At 32.6% G+C, this 15,926-nt stretch overlaps 1 protein-coding gene across 1 annotated transcript; it reads right to left on the reverse strand.

Moving 5' to 3' along the window:
- Nucleotides 1–2,088: 2,088 nt before the first annotated feature.
- Nucleotides 2,089–10,782, reverse strand: LOC115227978 (protein regulator of cytokinesis 1-like). The gene is made up of 5 exons (XM_029798664.1): nt 10,370–10,782; nt 8,640–8,883; nt 5,206–6,487; nt 4,133–4,170; nt 2,089–2,412 (listed from the first exon to the last, which is right to left on the reverse strand). Exons 1-5 carry the CDS (start codon nt 10,780–10,782, stop codon nt 2,089–2,091), a joined length of 2,301 nt encoding a protein of 766 aa, XP_029654524.1.
- Between the last annotated feature and the right edge of the window lie 5,144 nt (nt 10,783–15,926).

Consider the following 15,926-nt stretch of genomic DNA (forward strand, 5'->3'; position numbering starts at 1 on the left):
TTTGTTTTCTCAGCCCTGAAATCCGTGAATCTATTGGCAAAAGGGGGACAGAAATGACTTGTTTGGGGTGTGGAATTGTTTTTTTTGCATCATTTGGATTGCTCCTATTCACAGAGTTTAAGTCCAAGGTCTCATTCCGTCAATATTTATGCAACTTTATTCTGAGCAATACTTATTACGATATACTTGATAAGACTTGATTTATTCTATTCACTACTTGTACAAACAAGTCTAAAATTAACAAGCACGAGAGTTAATTGACTAAATTAGCTTATTCTAACAAAATTTGTCGATATTGTGAACATTAGCATTCCGCTTTGACAAGAAATGGACCATTAACTAATTTTATTCGGTCAATTCATTCTACATGCAATTTAAGAACACAATTTCGTTCAATGAACGTGTTTCTAAAAAGATTTAGTAGCCAAAAATATTTTTTTGATAATTAGTATTAATTTAACTAAGAAAAGTATGCAAAGCCAGGCAGAATCCTGAATAATGGCCAGGCAGAATCATTAAATAATGGAATAATTAACAATTTTAATTAATAGAATAACGTCATTACAATTCAGCTAAGCCAAGTGACATTCTCAATCATAAATATGGATTGAAGATCCCTAAGACCAAGGACTTTTGTCCCTAAATCATTAAAATATGAGTGTTTCATGGCATTTATGGCAGTTATTCGACTTTCAAAGGAATAGTTTAGAAATCTGCATAAAATTTGTAATGAAATTAACTTTGAATTCAAATCAATGCCATCTTCTCCAATTTTGGATTTGAGCAGAACAAATATTGACTGGGGATTTATTAATCTTCTTTTAATAGTTGTTATGTTGCATTCCGACGGAGTAAAGAGCAGATATCCAGTAGTCATTTCAAAAAATATGCATCCAACAGCCCTAGAGTACAGAATGTATAAAATATTACCAAATGTCAACATAAAATGAATAATTAGACTCATTTTCTAAAAGTTCTGGAGACCGATAACTAAATTCAGTTTATTTTAGTGGAAAACCACAAAGTGACTACTTCTGTACTTAATTTTGGTACTTTGATGTCCAACCTCCGTGCTAAACCTACAATATCCAAATTTTAATTTCAACCAAAGTCTGACAGTTTGACATGTCCCTGAGTCGAAATAAGAATATTACTGGGTTTTACATCTCGATGTATTATCCCCCGTGTGTGGCAGTAATTTAGTGCCCGAAGCAGTTGAATTAGTATTATCTACGGAATAATCTATAATTTTTTCACCCGAATGTTATTTTTTGGAATGTCTGACTTATGGTCTAATAAGTATTTTTCTAAATCAGTATTCTGTAATAAATAATTATGACCATAACAATATATTCGAGGACAATTATCACATTCTTTTTCGAAATCAAAACGTCGATGAAACCCACAATGTTGTTGTGTTTGGTTACTTTGAGCAAACCGACTAAAATGATTGGAATTAACACTTTCCCGGAGAGTTGTACACGAAATTCCTACTGATTTGTCGATTGGAATTATTTTTAGAGCAACTGTGCCAGAAGTGCTGTTTGCCATGAACACATCTGAGAATGCTCCCTACTTTAAATGACCACACGCAGTACTTTCCCAATATGTTGTACAATTTGATATCCGGCTTTTTTTATTTCTTGTTTTGTTACAGTGGGTATAAACAACATATTCGTTTCCGATTTGTTTTTTTGAGTAAAATTATTGTTTTTTAGTAGGCAATGTGTATCCAACTCGTCTGAATTATTTTTTTACCAATTTAACTTTTTATTGATAATTGAAAGAATTTATCACTCTTAAACAAATAGAACGACAGCCAACATTTGTAACACATTTTAGAAATAAATTTGTGAATATAACAATCGTTTTTCCACAAATCATTTTAAATATAATCATTTTCGTAGATAATTTTATCAAAATCTAATCACAGGCAATTTATTTATCTAAGTCTAAAACCACCTCTGATATAGGCACATTTATAAATATCTTATTTACTGTCCACTAAAACATTGGAGAACATTGATATAAAATTAGGTATTAAATATAAAAAAAGAGGAAAAAAATAAATCAACATTAACAAACAAATCATTCATTTTGTACAAAAGGGTTGGCAATCTCATCGAATCCATCAGAAGGGCAAATAAGCACAATTGCATTCCCACGACAGACAACAAGACCCAACTTTCTGACCTTTCCTGTCAACCGACCAGTGTCCTCTAAGTCCCTCAAATATTCGGTAGTATCATCCAAGACCAGGTTGAGGACATTGTCGTAGCCTTTTAAGATCCCAGTAACTAAAAAATAATATAATTTAATGCCACCTTCCCGGCCTAATGTGAATTTAATTCGGACTGATTTGTCGACGTACCTGCTGAGGTCGATCACTGAATCTTTGCGTTTATCTTGACTCTATTTGGATAAATCGAGATACAACAAACCATAACAAGATCAATGTGATTTTTATTTTTTTAATTTTGAATAAATGTTATTAAAAAATATAATTTATTATTATATTAATTGATGAAAATTTATTAAATGATTAATATTAATAAAAATATTATAAATATTATTTTTTCCACTTTTTACTATTTATTTTAAAAATTATTTAAATTTTTTTAAATAATAAAAAATAATAAATTATTTTTTAGCTATGTTATCGTGTGTCTTTTCACGACACACAAAAAGAATTTTTTCTCAATCAAACTCACTCGATTCTTTAAAAAAATTACGAGAAAAAACAGGCTACAGCATTTCAGCTTGTAAAACAGCCCTCATAAATTCTAATTACGATTTTAACCAGGCAGAAAATTGGATCGAATCCCAAGCACAAATAAAAGGCTGGGCAAAGACTCAAAAACAAATCCAATCAACTCAAGGATTGTTGGGACTCACACAAAACTCATCTGGACTATATATACTCGAATTAAACTGCCAAAGTGACTTTGTGGCAAAGACAGCTACATTTCAGTCCCTTTTGATTCATCTTATGGAGTCATTTGTGTCTCGTTCTGATTCTTGTTTGTATAATCAGGATTTTGACCAGCTCATTTCTCCCCAAATTATTCGTCTCGGTGAGAATATAAAAGTAAAACAGACTTATTTTTTGCCCAAAATGAAGCATTCTGTTGGTATTTACACTCACGGTGGAGGTATATTTGATAAAGTAGTTTTCAGTTCTGGCGGAGGGAGTTGTCCTTCCACCGGGGACTGGAATGTCGAAATATGCGGGGATTGTGTGGTATGAAGAAGGGGATGGATATTTTCAGAGACCTGAGCAGTTGGGAAGGAATTTGGCTCAGCATGTAGTCGGGATGAGGCCAAGGAGGCTTGATTGTGGAAATGTGGATATTTCGGATTCCTTTTTGGGACAGAAATATCTCTTTGATGATGAGAAGACTGTTTTTGAATATATTAATGATGTGGGTGTCAAGATTCTCGGTTTTAAGTATTTTGAAAGTGGAGGTTCTTCGTTTCCCTAATTAGTTGAATGATTTACATTTTTCTCGTTGTTGAAATAATATTACATCTTAAATTTGTTCAGTCAGTTTATATATTTAGTTTTTATTTTTATGGACTATTTTAAAAGAATTTTTTGTTTTTCTAAGATTTTTGGCCAATGAAATTAAAAAAAGAATTTTCATAATAATAGTGAATGAGACTACAGTTTTATAATTTCGTAATTCACGTTTCAAACAGTTATGGAACGTGTCCATCTTGATAGAATACTTTTGGTTATAGAAATGAAGAAACATACAAAAATGAACATTATGATCAGATATATATAGTTTTCTACATGTTACTATTATATAAACTGTATATAATAATTTTTTCGATATGAATTGGAGTGTAATATATTTCCTTCTGTCCCTGAGGTAGTACAAATGTCAGGTTTAATGAAACATAGTTTTCTTTTAGGTTTAGGTTTGGAAAATAAACAAAATCTAAAATGAATTGAAATGAAAACTGTTTTCGACTTTCTTACAAATGTTGTAGTCCACAATGCACAAACAGACAGATGTGAAATTATCACTTCTTGTTTTCAAGGATAAGTGAAGATGTTGATATCGATGAAACGCTTTTATTTCTAACAAAATGTTTTCAAAATCTATTTTCAATTTGATTTAAATACCAAAAAATATTTTCTGGTTCTTTGTCCAAATCCAATATCTGAAAAAAAATTCAATATTCTGAAAGTTATAATTTATATTTGGACGCAATCTTGCGGTGTTTCGGTTATTTCTTATCTTTAAATTCTAATTAGATAAGATGGACCAGGTATATTATTTCACTTGATGTCTGCATAGATTTGTTCCTGACAAAAGTCACCGAATCCGATGAGTCAAAATCAAATCGTGAAAAAACAGCAGTCGGCAACTCTAGAGTAAACTTCAGAACTTAAACCTTGGTACCAAATCAAAAAATTGTTTCCTCCGCAAGAATAGTTCATCGAATTGAATTTTTTCAGATTGTCTATAAAAGTGGAATTTAATACTAAAAAAATTATTTTATCTAAACTACCTGTTGAGTTAAGGCAGGCTGGAGCATCGAGCACTGTTCCATTTGACAGATATATTGTTTCTAATAAAAATTTGAAATTTATTTATTAACCTTTACTAAAAACTTTTATAAAAAATATGAATAATATAAGCATTTTGATTATAGGCAGATAACGTTTAATTGATAAGAAAATAAATGTTATTTTATTTAAAAATCTCTTTTTCTTTACAAAAATAACAATCAAGTTTTAAAAATAAGTAAATTAATTCACGAAATAATTTAGTCAAAATATTGAGCCAGACTTTACGAATATTTTGAGAATGCACGTATTAATCAAGATTCTATTAAAGTGCAGTCCATATAAAAAAACAGACCAAAAGTGTTAAACTTAATATGCCTCTTAAAGCAGAGAATCACAAAATTAACCAAAGTGCGAAATTACTTGAAAAGCAATTAAAAAAGCAAAACGAAATTTACAGAAATGATAAATCAAAGAATATTGTGACTACCCATTTTTTTAGATCTGTCCATCTAAAAACATTCAAACTCACAGCCTAACTTTTGACTTATTTGAGCAAGTGATTGACCGAGTAGTCTACAATTATGAATATTAACACACAACCGAATGAAGAGAGAGGTGACTCGCAGCAGGAACCCGAGAAGGCAAGTTGTGGGACGCCTTCTTGAGAATTCTCTGCTCCTTACGACTCTTCCTTGTCTCCTCCAGAAGAATCCGCTCATTTTCCACAAAATCACGGAAATTCGTCTTCTGACCCTCCACAAACGCAATTAAATAAGAATCAGAAATGTCCTCGATCGAATACGACAAAATCTTGGCTTCCAATCGAGACAATTCCTTCTGAATCTTATTAGTCTGAGCTTGTTCCTTCAGCAAAATGCCCCCTCTGTTCTTTAAACGATCAGGGTCGGTAGATCTTTCATCAATTAGGATAAATTCTTCCCAATTCGTCTTCCATTTATTAACAAGTCCAGCCAAACTCGTAGCATTTTCCTTTATCTGTTTGACACGTGCCAATTTATCAAGAAGAAGATCTATTTCATCACTTTTTTGAATGTCCCCGACTGTGTAGTACTCCTCAATCTCAAAAAGCTTCACCAAATCATCCGATTCTGAGAGAATTGTCTCAAAAACACGTTCTTTCTGACTTTCCAACCGACACTTCAACCTTTCTAATAATCCAGACAGCCGAAAAATAATATTCTGAGACACTTTTCCTTCCACATCGATAGAAATATTTTCCACGCCACATCCAGCCAATTCTAACTTCCAATTGAGGTCCCAACATGCAGAAATAAGGTCTTGAATCCTCTCTTTTCTCGACAAAACCTCCTCTTCAAAACTCTGCAGACTTTCCAGACACTTTCTGAGGAATTGGGACGACAAAACCGGCGGATTTTCAACAAAAAACTCAGGAAGTGACACATCTTCAAGTTTGTTGACAAATTCACATATTTTTTGGAGATAAGACTGGTATATCGTCTCATTGGTCTCTACTTGAAGGGACAACTCGTCCACAAAGGCCTGGAGGTCGTTGATGTACTCAACTGACGGAATTCCGCCTGAATATTCACGGAATTGTTCTCTTTGGAGGATTTCGGTGTATTTTAGATGTTTTTCGTTTATTTTGTGAAAGTTGGACAGTCGGTGGTCTCTTTCTGTTTTCAGTCGCTCGTAGTATTCGTGGATGTGCTGGGATTGTTCGTATATCTTTGATTCTGGGTCCTCTGTGTAATCAAAGTCTATATTCAGATCTCTGGCGAGGGTCTCTGCCATAGATCTCATCTCTGACATGTTATTCAGGAAGTTGGTCTTTTGATCGTTTTCGTTTTCGACAATCAGAACTAGTCGTGCTTTTAGATGGGCAAATAATCGAGACAATCTTTTATTTTGTTCGGCTTGGGGAAGTCCAATTGAATTCCAAATTTGATAGAGTTCTGAGATTATTTGTTTCGAGTTTAGCTCATCCTCAAAATTAAAGTCACACATCAACAATGATATAATTGTATGGCTCCAATTTATTTTATAATAATAGAATTGGAATATTAATTAAAATTTAGATATAAATTATTAAAAAACACAAATTTACGAAATCTTTAGAAATAATTTAATCATTTTTAATCTCTATGTTATTTTTAAAATTTATTTCTAAAATTAATTTATTATAATTTTTATAATTAAAAATAATATTAATTAAAAAAATAATAATTTAAATAAGCAATAGTTAATCTAACAATTCTGTTCCATGTTGATCAGAGAATAGTTTTAATATTAAAATAACATTTCTAGTCGAATTCCACTGCCAATGACAGTAGAGGAGGTTGTAGCCTCCCCGAATAACCAATAGTACCAAGTAGCACAGCTCTACGTAGTCGCCGAAATCAGCAAATCTGAGACATATTCCGGAGAAGGTGTCGAAATCATCATAAACGAGCCCTTCAGTGATCCTAACAAACCAATATTTGACATATACGACTCTGGGCAGTACACCAAGAAGATATATCACCTCCAAAGGTACTTCTACCCTCCCAATCAAGTCGAGTCCCCTCCGTTGTGAAGGCTTTGGCTCCAAAGGGGTCACTTAGGTTGGAGGAGAATGCCTGGAATGCCTATCCTTACTGCAAAACCCTCATTTCTGTACAAATGGGGACTCATTTGGCAGAATCCTGAATATATGAAAGACAAGTTTCTCATTTCCATCGAAACAATCCACCTTCCTGACCGCGGAGACACGGAAAACGTGATTTATAATAACATTGCAGGCACATAACCTGAGTCCTCAACTACTCAAGGCAAGGACTGTAGAAATGATTGATATTTGCCAAGAAAAGCCCAAAGTTGACAAAATCAGTTCATTTTAGAACTCTGAATTTGTCCCTTCTCAGTGGGAGTCGGTAAAGACTGGAAGGAGTCTAAATTCGGGGAAGGATTGGATGGTTTGTTGGTGAGTCTGAGTGTTAGAATAACGTGGAACCAATCATGTGTTGTTATAAACTGGTGAAAGTTAATTTTGAGTTTTTTGGGCTGAGGACAGTGGTTGAGAAGTTGATTCAAGACGTGGGATTGGTATTTGATGGTTTAGTATGAAAAAAACTTGTTTTGTCGGTTTCATAGCCAGTTGGTGTGTCAGATGGATTTGTGGCATGGAATGTCGATTGAGGAAATCCGTAGAATCGAGGAAAAAACGAGGGATGAGCTTGTCAATGTTTGTTGTCGATTGTTCATTTTTAGTTGAGGAATAATTCTAATAGTTAATTTGATTGTATATTAACTTGAGAATTTTTGGATTTTATTAGGAATTGTTTTATTTTTTCATTTAGTTACCATTTTTTGATATTTTAGGAGTACTTTATTGTGTATTCGGCTTTGACGTGATATTAAAGAATGAACTTTTGATTTTAAGCAAATTTAGCAACTAATTTATTGAAAACTTATTTAAACAACACATGGTAGTATCGAGCGTTCTACACTTTTATAATCTGCTTCAAAATAGGTTAGTGACAGTCTGGCAATTAATCTTTAAAATTAGCTGGTTTATTAACGGATGTTAAAGACTTTCTGCTCTCAAAATTTCCTGTTTGAATGTGATATCAACGACTAAAAACTAATATTCGATAATTAAAAACCACAGTAATAACCTGATTAATATCAGGCAAATTAACGTAATTCGACTATTTCGAATTTGTGTGATGACGTGGCTGTGTCAAGTTCTTTGACTACCGGTGTTTATTGGAAATTCAACTTGGTATCTCTTCGGGCGTCGTGAGATTCAAAACTCTTTAGAAAAACACTCCGTAAACATATCTAAAAACGACCGCTGTCTATTTGGATAAATTAAAACCTACCGATTTCTACAAAAAATCAAAATAACTAATTAGTACCGCCTGGTTGCACTACTTATTTTATAATCTGCTTCAAAATCTGCCAATGACAGTCAGGCAATTAATCTTTGAGATTAGCTGGGTTATCAAGCGGGTGTTAAAAGATTGAGTATTTCTGCAATTTATTTTCTTAAAACCTCGGATGTGATATTAACGACTAAAACTAAGATCAGGATAATTAAAAACCACAATAATAATTTGAGTAATATCAGGCAAATTAACTTATTTCAACAATTTACAATTTTTGTTCCGAAGATCTCTGTAACTGGGAGAGTATTTCTTGGGCGTCCACGGAAACGAGGTCCCTCAGCTTCAAAATAGTCCTCCATAGCGGTGTTTGCCGTGTCTTCAAATCCATCCGATCTATCAGAATAGCTTCCACCTGCATGCTGTAATTTAGAGAGATATTGATTTGCTTGATGTTCTGGTCTGAATTGTTTTACTGCTAAGCCTGAAATTGCCGAATCAAAAAGTCCGCATGTTCTAGAATTATAAAGGAGGATAGATTTCATTAGTGAATTGTATAAGCAAATCCGTTTTATGTACTGAGTCTTTTTTACTTTAGCCAATCTTACTTTAGGTGGCGTAGTACGCTGTTTGCATGTTTTTTTGCATAACCACTTTTTGTCTGTTTCCAACCAGAAATACAAATTTCTTAACTTTTCTTCAATATTCGTCCAGATTAGACATATGTCTGACAAGTTTAGTCAATTCTGTTTTTTCCACATTTACATTGAGGAACCACTCAGCAAGTTTATTTGGCATCACCTCCAATAGGCTTTCCAGAATATTTCAGTTGAAAAAAATGTCTCTCAATGCATCTTCCAGATATACGACAAACAGTATAGGAAAAAGCGAATCTCCTTAAAATGTTCCCAAAGTTGTTTCAAATGACTTTTCCCTGACCGATAGATAGGTTTCTGATAGAGTACCCTATCATCCGGGTAGAAAATTTGTCAAAGAATTCTGTAAGGACATCAATCAATTTCTGACGATTGATCGAGTCAAAAGCTCTTGAATATCAATTACAAGAATGTTTGTCGCATTTTTTCTCACTTTTATGCTTAATTAGTTCTAGTCCTTATACTACTAGAGTTTTATCGTTTTTGAGCTTAGCGCAAGCTCTTTGACCTTCTTCAGAAGTTATTTCCAACTCCAATTTCCTGGGATGGTCAGTAAATACTGCAATTCCGTTGCTTTCTGATTTAAACAGTTTTTTGGCTGGCAATTAATTTTGCCGCAAAATCTGCAATTTGGGCTGACGGACAACTCGCCTACAGGCGAGTTGTCCTTGAACTCGCCAATAACAAGGACGGACAACTCGCCTAGAAAGAAATGTATACTTGGGGTATTAAAATTTGTATTTCAATAGTCAAAATTTTGGACAACTATCTTTACAATAAGGATAGGGACATTGACGAAAAATTGTCAATTGATATTTTATTATAGTTCAAATCGACGTTTTTTGTAAAAATAAAAATTGAAAAAATTCTATTTATGAAAAATTAATTTAAATTCTTCTTTTTGTTAAAATTTTTAATTAAATTAAATCCTAATAAATGGCTACAATTAAAAAGATATTAGGCCAAAGGAAGAGTGAGGTGGTATTTTGGACAACTATCTTTACAATAAGGATAGGGACATTGACGAAAAAAAGACGATATGGAGATGTCGGAAACGAACGTGTCGGGGGGCGTTAATTTTGGACGAGAACAGCGAAGTCGTTGATAGAGTAGAGCAGTGGTTCTTAACCTTTTTTAAGTCAGCGCCCCCTTTTGACACAATTTCGAAGCTTCAAAATTTCAGCGCCCCCCTATTATTTAATTTATTTTTTTTCAATTATAGATTTATTTGGCAATTTTTTCGCCAATTGTTTCATTTTAATATTTTCGAATATTACTTATTATTTTTTTAGAATTAAAAAGGGTATTCACAAACCAAACTTTTTTATATAAAAAAATTTAGTGACTGCCTGTGCTTGATGGGAATTGTCAATCGTTTTATGTCAGCTTCAATAGTCGACAGACTTAGTCTCAAATCTCCTCTATTCACAATTTGTAATTTATTTCTTTTTTTGGTCAAAATATTAGAGACTGCACTAAATCCTCTTTCAACTAGATATGTTGAAGGAAATGCTATTATAAGTGTTTCAATTTCATTCCACAATAAAGGATATTTTTTTCTATGAGTAACCCAGAATTGTTGATATCCATATTTGTTGAAAATGACTTTAGCTTCAAAGTCATATTTCAGATTTAATAAATTTTCTGTTATTTCTTGAGATAAATTAACGTTTTCAGTTTCAAATGGATTTATATACCAATCAAAAAATTTTAAATTTTCTAAATCTTCAAAGCGGATTTTCATGTCATCTTTTAACATTTTTAGATGCAAGCAAAAGCATTCACAGTCAGAATCCGTTAATTTTTCGACCTAATAAATATTATTACAAAAAATAACCCCAAATTTTTGTAGATTTGGAAAATTAATAAAAATCTTTTTCTTAATATTGTTTTCATAAAGTTGTAATTTTTCAATAAAAGGCATAATAATCCTTTTACATTTATTAAATTGATATTGTTTCCTTGCAAGCTAATATTTACTTGGTTGATTTTATAAAAAATATCAGCTAGATAAGCTATATCAGCTTTCAATAAAATCAACTTACTAAAATGATTAAGGAATAATTACCTAAAATTCTCTGCTCATGTAACTGACAAAATTCTAAGATTGAATCATACAATTCAAAAAATCGACACAAACAGTTTCCTTTTGAAAGCCATCTAACATGGGTATGCAAAAGAAGTCGTTCATAATGCTCATCGTTTTGTTCACAAATATGTCGAAATATTCTCGAATTCAATGGGTGCATTTTAATACGATTTATTGCACATATGACAACATTTAGTGATTCATTCAGCCTCTCACTTAAATTTTTCGCAGCTAAATGCTGTCTGTGAATGACGCAATGGATTGTAAAAATATTCGGTACTTTTTCCTTCATATATGCCAAAACCCACGATGATGAACTCCAACCATCGCAGGTGCCCCATCTGTTGAACAAGCAAAAATATTGCTAAGGGGTATTTCATGTTTCAAAAAATATTGTTCAACAGTTTTGAAAATTGTTAATCCTCTTGTATCGAGTTCAAGGTGTTCAGAAAATAAAAATCTTCTTGAATTACATCATTTTGATTAATATAACGTACGTAAACTAATAAAAGTGCAACACTATCGTTGAATGTCGATTCATCAATCTGAATTGAAAATTTTGTTGTTCTTAAAAATGCACATAGGGTTTCTTCGATATCAAATGCCATTTCATCAATTCTGGAAGAAACAGAACTATTACTCAAAGGAATTGATGAAATTATTTGTTCAGAATCACAATCAACCATTGAATTTAACACTTCTTTGATAGCTGGTAATATTAATGACTCTCCAATAGTATGAGGTTTTCCTGATTTCGCTATCAATTGCGATATTTGTATGATGCTAATAGCCTTTTTCAAGCATCTTCGAATTTTTTGTAAATAGTTGATTAATCATAAGACGATTTTCATAATTATATTTCAGATTAGAAAAATAATTGATATCCGCATCAAGTTTGTCAGGATGACAAATCTTAAGATGATTTAGCATTCTTGAAGGCTTCATTCCTTCATTTGTAAAGACCTTTTTACACATAAGACACATTGGAAGTGAATTGTTATGGTCGTAGGGTATCACTCCAAACTTTAGGTATTCATCCGAATATATACGTCGTTTTACTTTTTTATCAGACATCTATAAAATATAATTAAAATATTTATTAAAAAGTTCTAAAATATTAAATACAATTAACAAATATTTATAAATATTATCAGTGAATAATTTTTTTACGTACACACAAGACAATTTGAATTTAGAATTAATAGAAAAGCACGTGATAATGATTTACAAAAACTAATAAAATATTTATAATAATTAAAAAAAATTAAAATTCCAGCGCCCCCCTAATATGTTCCAGCGCCCCCAGGGGGGCGCCAGCGCCCCCGTTAAGAATCACTGGAGTAGAGCATAATCATCATCCAGAAGATGATAACTCAATCAAACTCCTCGAGGCTAAGCTGAACTGCGGAAAAAAGCAGCCGAGTCAATGGATAGGCCACTAAATGTTGTTGTGAATACAGTAGCGGCCTATTCAGCAGAAGTCAAAGGGAATCTCCCAAAGACACAATCAATGGCTAAGACTGTGACTCGAGTCAGAACAGAAGCATGCAAGTAACAGCTGTTACGAGATCTGATATTCCTGATGGCTGTAAAAAAAACAAACGTGGTGAAACGTTTTTTCGCAAAGATTCTGGAATCAATGACGTTAAACCCGACACGTCATTTTTGCTTCTGATTTTCAGCTTTGTTTTCTAAAAAAGTCGAAAATTTGGATTGTTGATGGAACATTTAAAAGTGTCCCAATGATAGAGTACCCTATCATCCGGTAGAAAATTTGTCAAAGAATTCTGTAAGGACATCAATCAATTCTGACGATTGATCGAGTCAAAAGCTCTTGAATATCAATTACAAGAATGTTTGTCGCATTTTTTCTCACTTTTATGCTTAATTAGTTCTAGTCCTTATACTACTAGAGTTTTATCGTTTTTGAGCTTAGCGCAAGCTCTTTGACCTTCTTCAGAAGTTATTTCCAACTCCAATTTCCTGGGATGGTCAGTAAATACTGCAATTCCGTTGCTTTCTGATTTAAACAGTTTTTTGGCTGGCAATTAATTTTGCCGCAAAATCTGCAATTTGTCTTCTATTTTCGTCTTTTAGTACCCTCCATTATCCTCAGAACTGTATCTCTGTCTCGTTCATTTACAAAAAGAAACGCAATTTTTGATTATCTTTTTGATGTTTGTTCTTTCGCGGCCAAGATTCTTTTAGATGTAGTAGCCAAATATATTCTTCTTTCTTCATAAGGAGTGATATCTCAGTTGTTCAGCTGACAATTTTGTGTATAGTTGTCTGTCCGTTGCTCCTCGTATTTTTTCAGAGCTTTAGAATTTGTTGACTTATTTGACGCTTGTTGACATGACCGTCGAGTTTTCTCCTCCTGTAAATATCACATGTCTCTTTGGTATTTGTTTTGTTTCTGTTTAGATGTTTATTCGATAAAATTCCAGCCATTTCGTGATTACTGTCAATAATTGACATCCCATTGCATCGGTAAAAAATTGTCTGTCTTTAAATCGACCGATTATATAATCAATCTGGTTGTATATGTTTATAAATTCGCAGCAAAAATTCTTTCTACACCATTTCCATGTGGTTGAATGTGTATTAGGCTGCATAAATGCGATTTTACATATGAATAATCCGTTTTCATTACAAAAATTGACTTTTCAATTTTCCCGCAACACTCCGTATTCCTCGTTCCTTTTTTCCGTGAAGGTTTCATTCAATTTTGTTTTTATTTCCATGTTAGAGTTAATGTCGTCAGTGATGACAGTTATTGAAGAGTGTACAAGTTCAAAATAAAATTCAGAAAGATAGTTTTTAGGTGAATTTAAATGTGATAAATTTCAAAAAATGTAATAATTTTGTACTTTTTATTGTATAAATAAATGTATTTATTTTTGTAATAAATTTTAATGCAATGGAGCCACCTGATAATTTAAAATGTTTCTACTTTGACCACACAATTGACGGTAAATACCCAAAATATACATTACCCAAAGGAGTAGAAAGTGTCCCCTCCATGCTGAAAGAAAACCTCAACAAAATTAAAGAATTTGACCTACAAGTGGAGAGTAATCACTAAACTAACAAATCAGCCATTCTAAGTGAAATCCGTAAAGAAACGGAAGAACTGCTCTCAAAAATGAGTGACCTGTCCGAAGAGAAGAAGAATAAAGCAATCGACCAAATAAACAGCAAATACAACAAAGCAATCAAAATATCCGACAAAAAAGTATCACTCTCCAAAAAAACATACGAAAAAGTAATTTATATATATATTGTTGGTGGATAAACATATAATCCAACTCGATCAGGATTTAGTCAAGTTTGAAGGCCTTTTGAACACTTCTGAGACAATTCGCCCCTCTGAGAAAGAGCACGTGAATGAGAGTGGTGGGGGACCCTTAAAGTGGATTGTGTAAAAGTAGTTAAGGAAGGACCTCAAATCCACGCCTGACTATTTGGACATGCCAGTGGATCCCAACGAGCCGACTTACTGTGACTGTCATCAGGTGTCGTATGGGGAGATGATTGGCTGTGATAACCCTGAGGTAGTCACGTTTCTTTAGTTTAGTGTCCCGTTGAGTGGTTTCATTTTGCCTGTGTTGGACTGACTACTAAACCCAGAGGCAAGTGGTTTTGTTCCAGGTGTTCTAAAAAGTGATTTTCTGTTTATTTCTTGCTGTTTACTTTAGTTTTATTAAGTGTCCACATCAACCTAGTAATGATTGAAACATTTTATTTTAAATTTATTAAAAAGGATTTAAAAAATTAATGTTTATTTATAAAAAAAATAATTATTTAATCATTTTATGTAAAAGAAGACGGTTTGTATTCTTCCGAGTTGACTTGGCCTTCCTTAGAGTACAGAGTGTTGGAGGCTGGTGGACAACTTCGCCAAACTCAACCTTGTCTATCTAATGTCATCAATTTAATTACACCAGAAAAAATTTCTCTTTTTATTTCCGAATATTTTTTATCGATATTTTTAATATCTTTTTTAAATTTATTTTTGTTTTTTATATATTCTGTTTTATTCTTGCTAACCCAAATAAGAATAAAATGTACGTTTTCCCTTTTGTTCGTTTCTTGCTCATAATGTCAATGTGTGTCTAATAAAATTAAAATTACCCAAACCTGAATTTTATTTTCCATTTCTACACAATCTTTATAAAGTTCAAGTTCCTCGTCCGACTCCAATAAAACGGGAGAAGGCTTATTTATTTCTAGTTATTAGAAATAGTCACTGTGCCTTTCTTTTCCACGTTTTTATGTTTGGTGAAAGCTCTGGGTTCCATGTTTTTACGCATTTCATTGAGTTTTTGGGGTATCTTTTGATCTATTTTAAGTTATTTTTTAAATAATATTTGCCAATATTCTGAATATTATTTATTTGCTTCCGTTTTGTTTTTTTAGCCATGACGCCACACCAAACTTTGAGACACGTTTTATTAATTTTATTAATAAATATTGATAAATTTAATATTATTTTATTAAAAATAAACTAATTAAAAACACGGCAACCTACCCTGTGTCGCTATTGGGAAGAGAGATGGAGTGGCCTTCATTGTTTAAAACAGGGGTGTCAAACATACGGCCCTCAGCGTATTTTGGCAAACATAAGTGCGTTCTGATTTAATGGCTATCATACAATTTTTCGTAGGTATTAAGTTGTCTATTACCAAGAAGGTCCAATGCGTGTTTCAAAGCTAAATGAATTGCGAAAAAATTAATTTGGGTTACAGACTCATTTCACAAAAAGTCATGTACTCCAACGCCCACTTGTTTAAAGATATTTCATTAGCAAGAAA

The sequence above is a fragment of the Octopus sinensis genome, unplaced genomic scaffold, assembly GCF_006345805.1.
Source record: "Octopus sinensis unplaced genomic scaffold, ASM634580v1 Contig08756, whole genome shotgun sequence".
Lineage (NCBI taxonomy): Eukaryota > Metazoa > Mollusca > Cephalopoda > Octopoda > Octopodidae > Octopus > Octopus sinensis.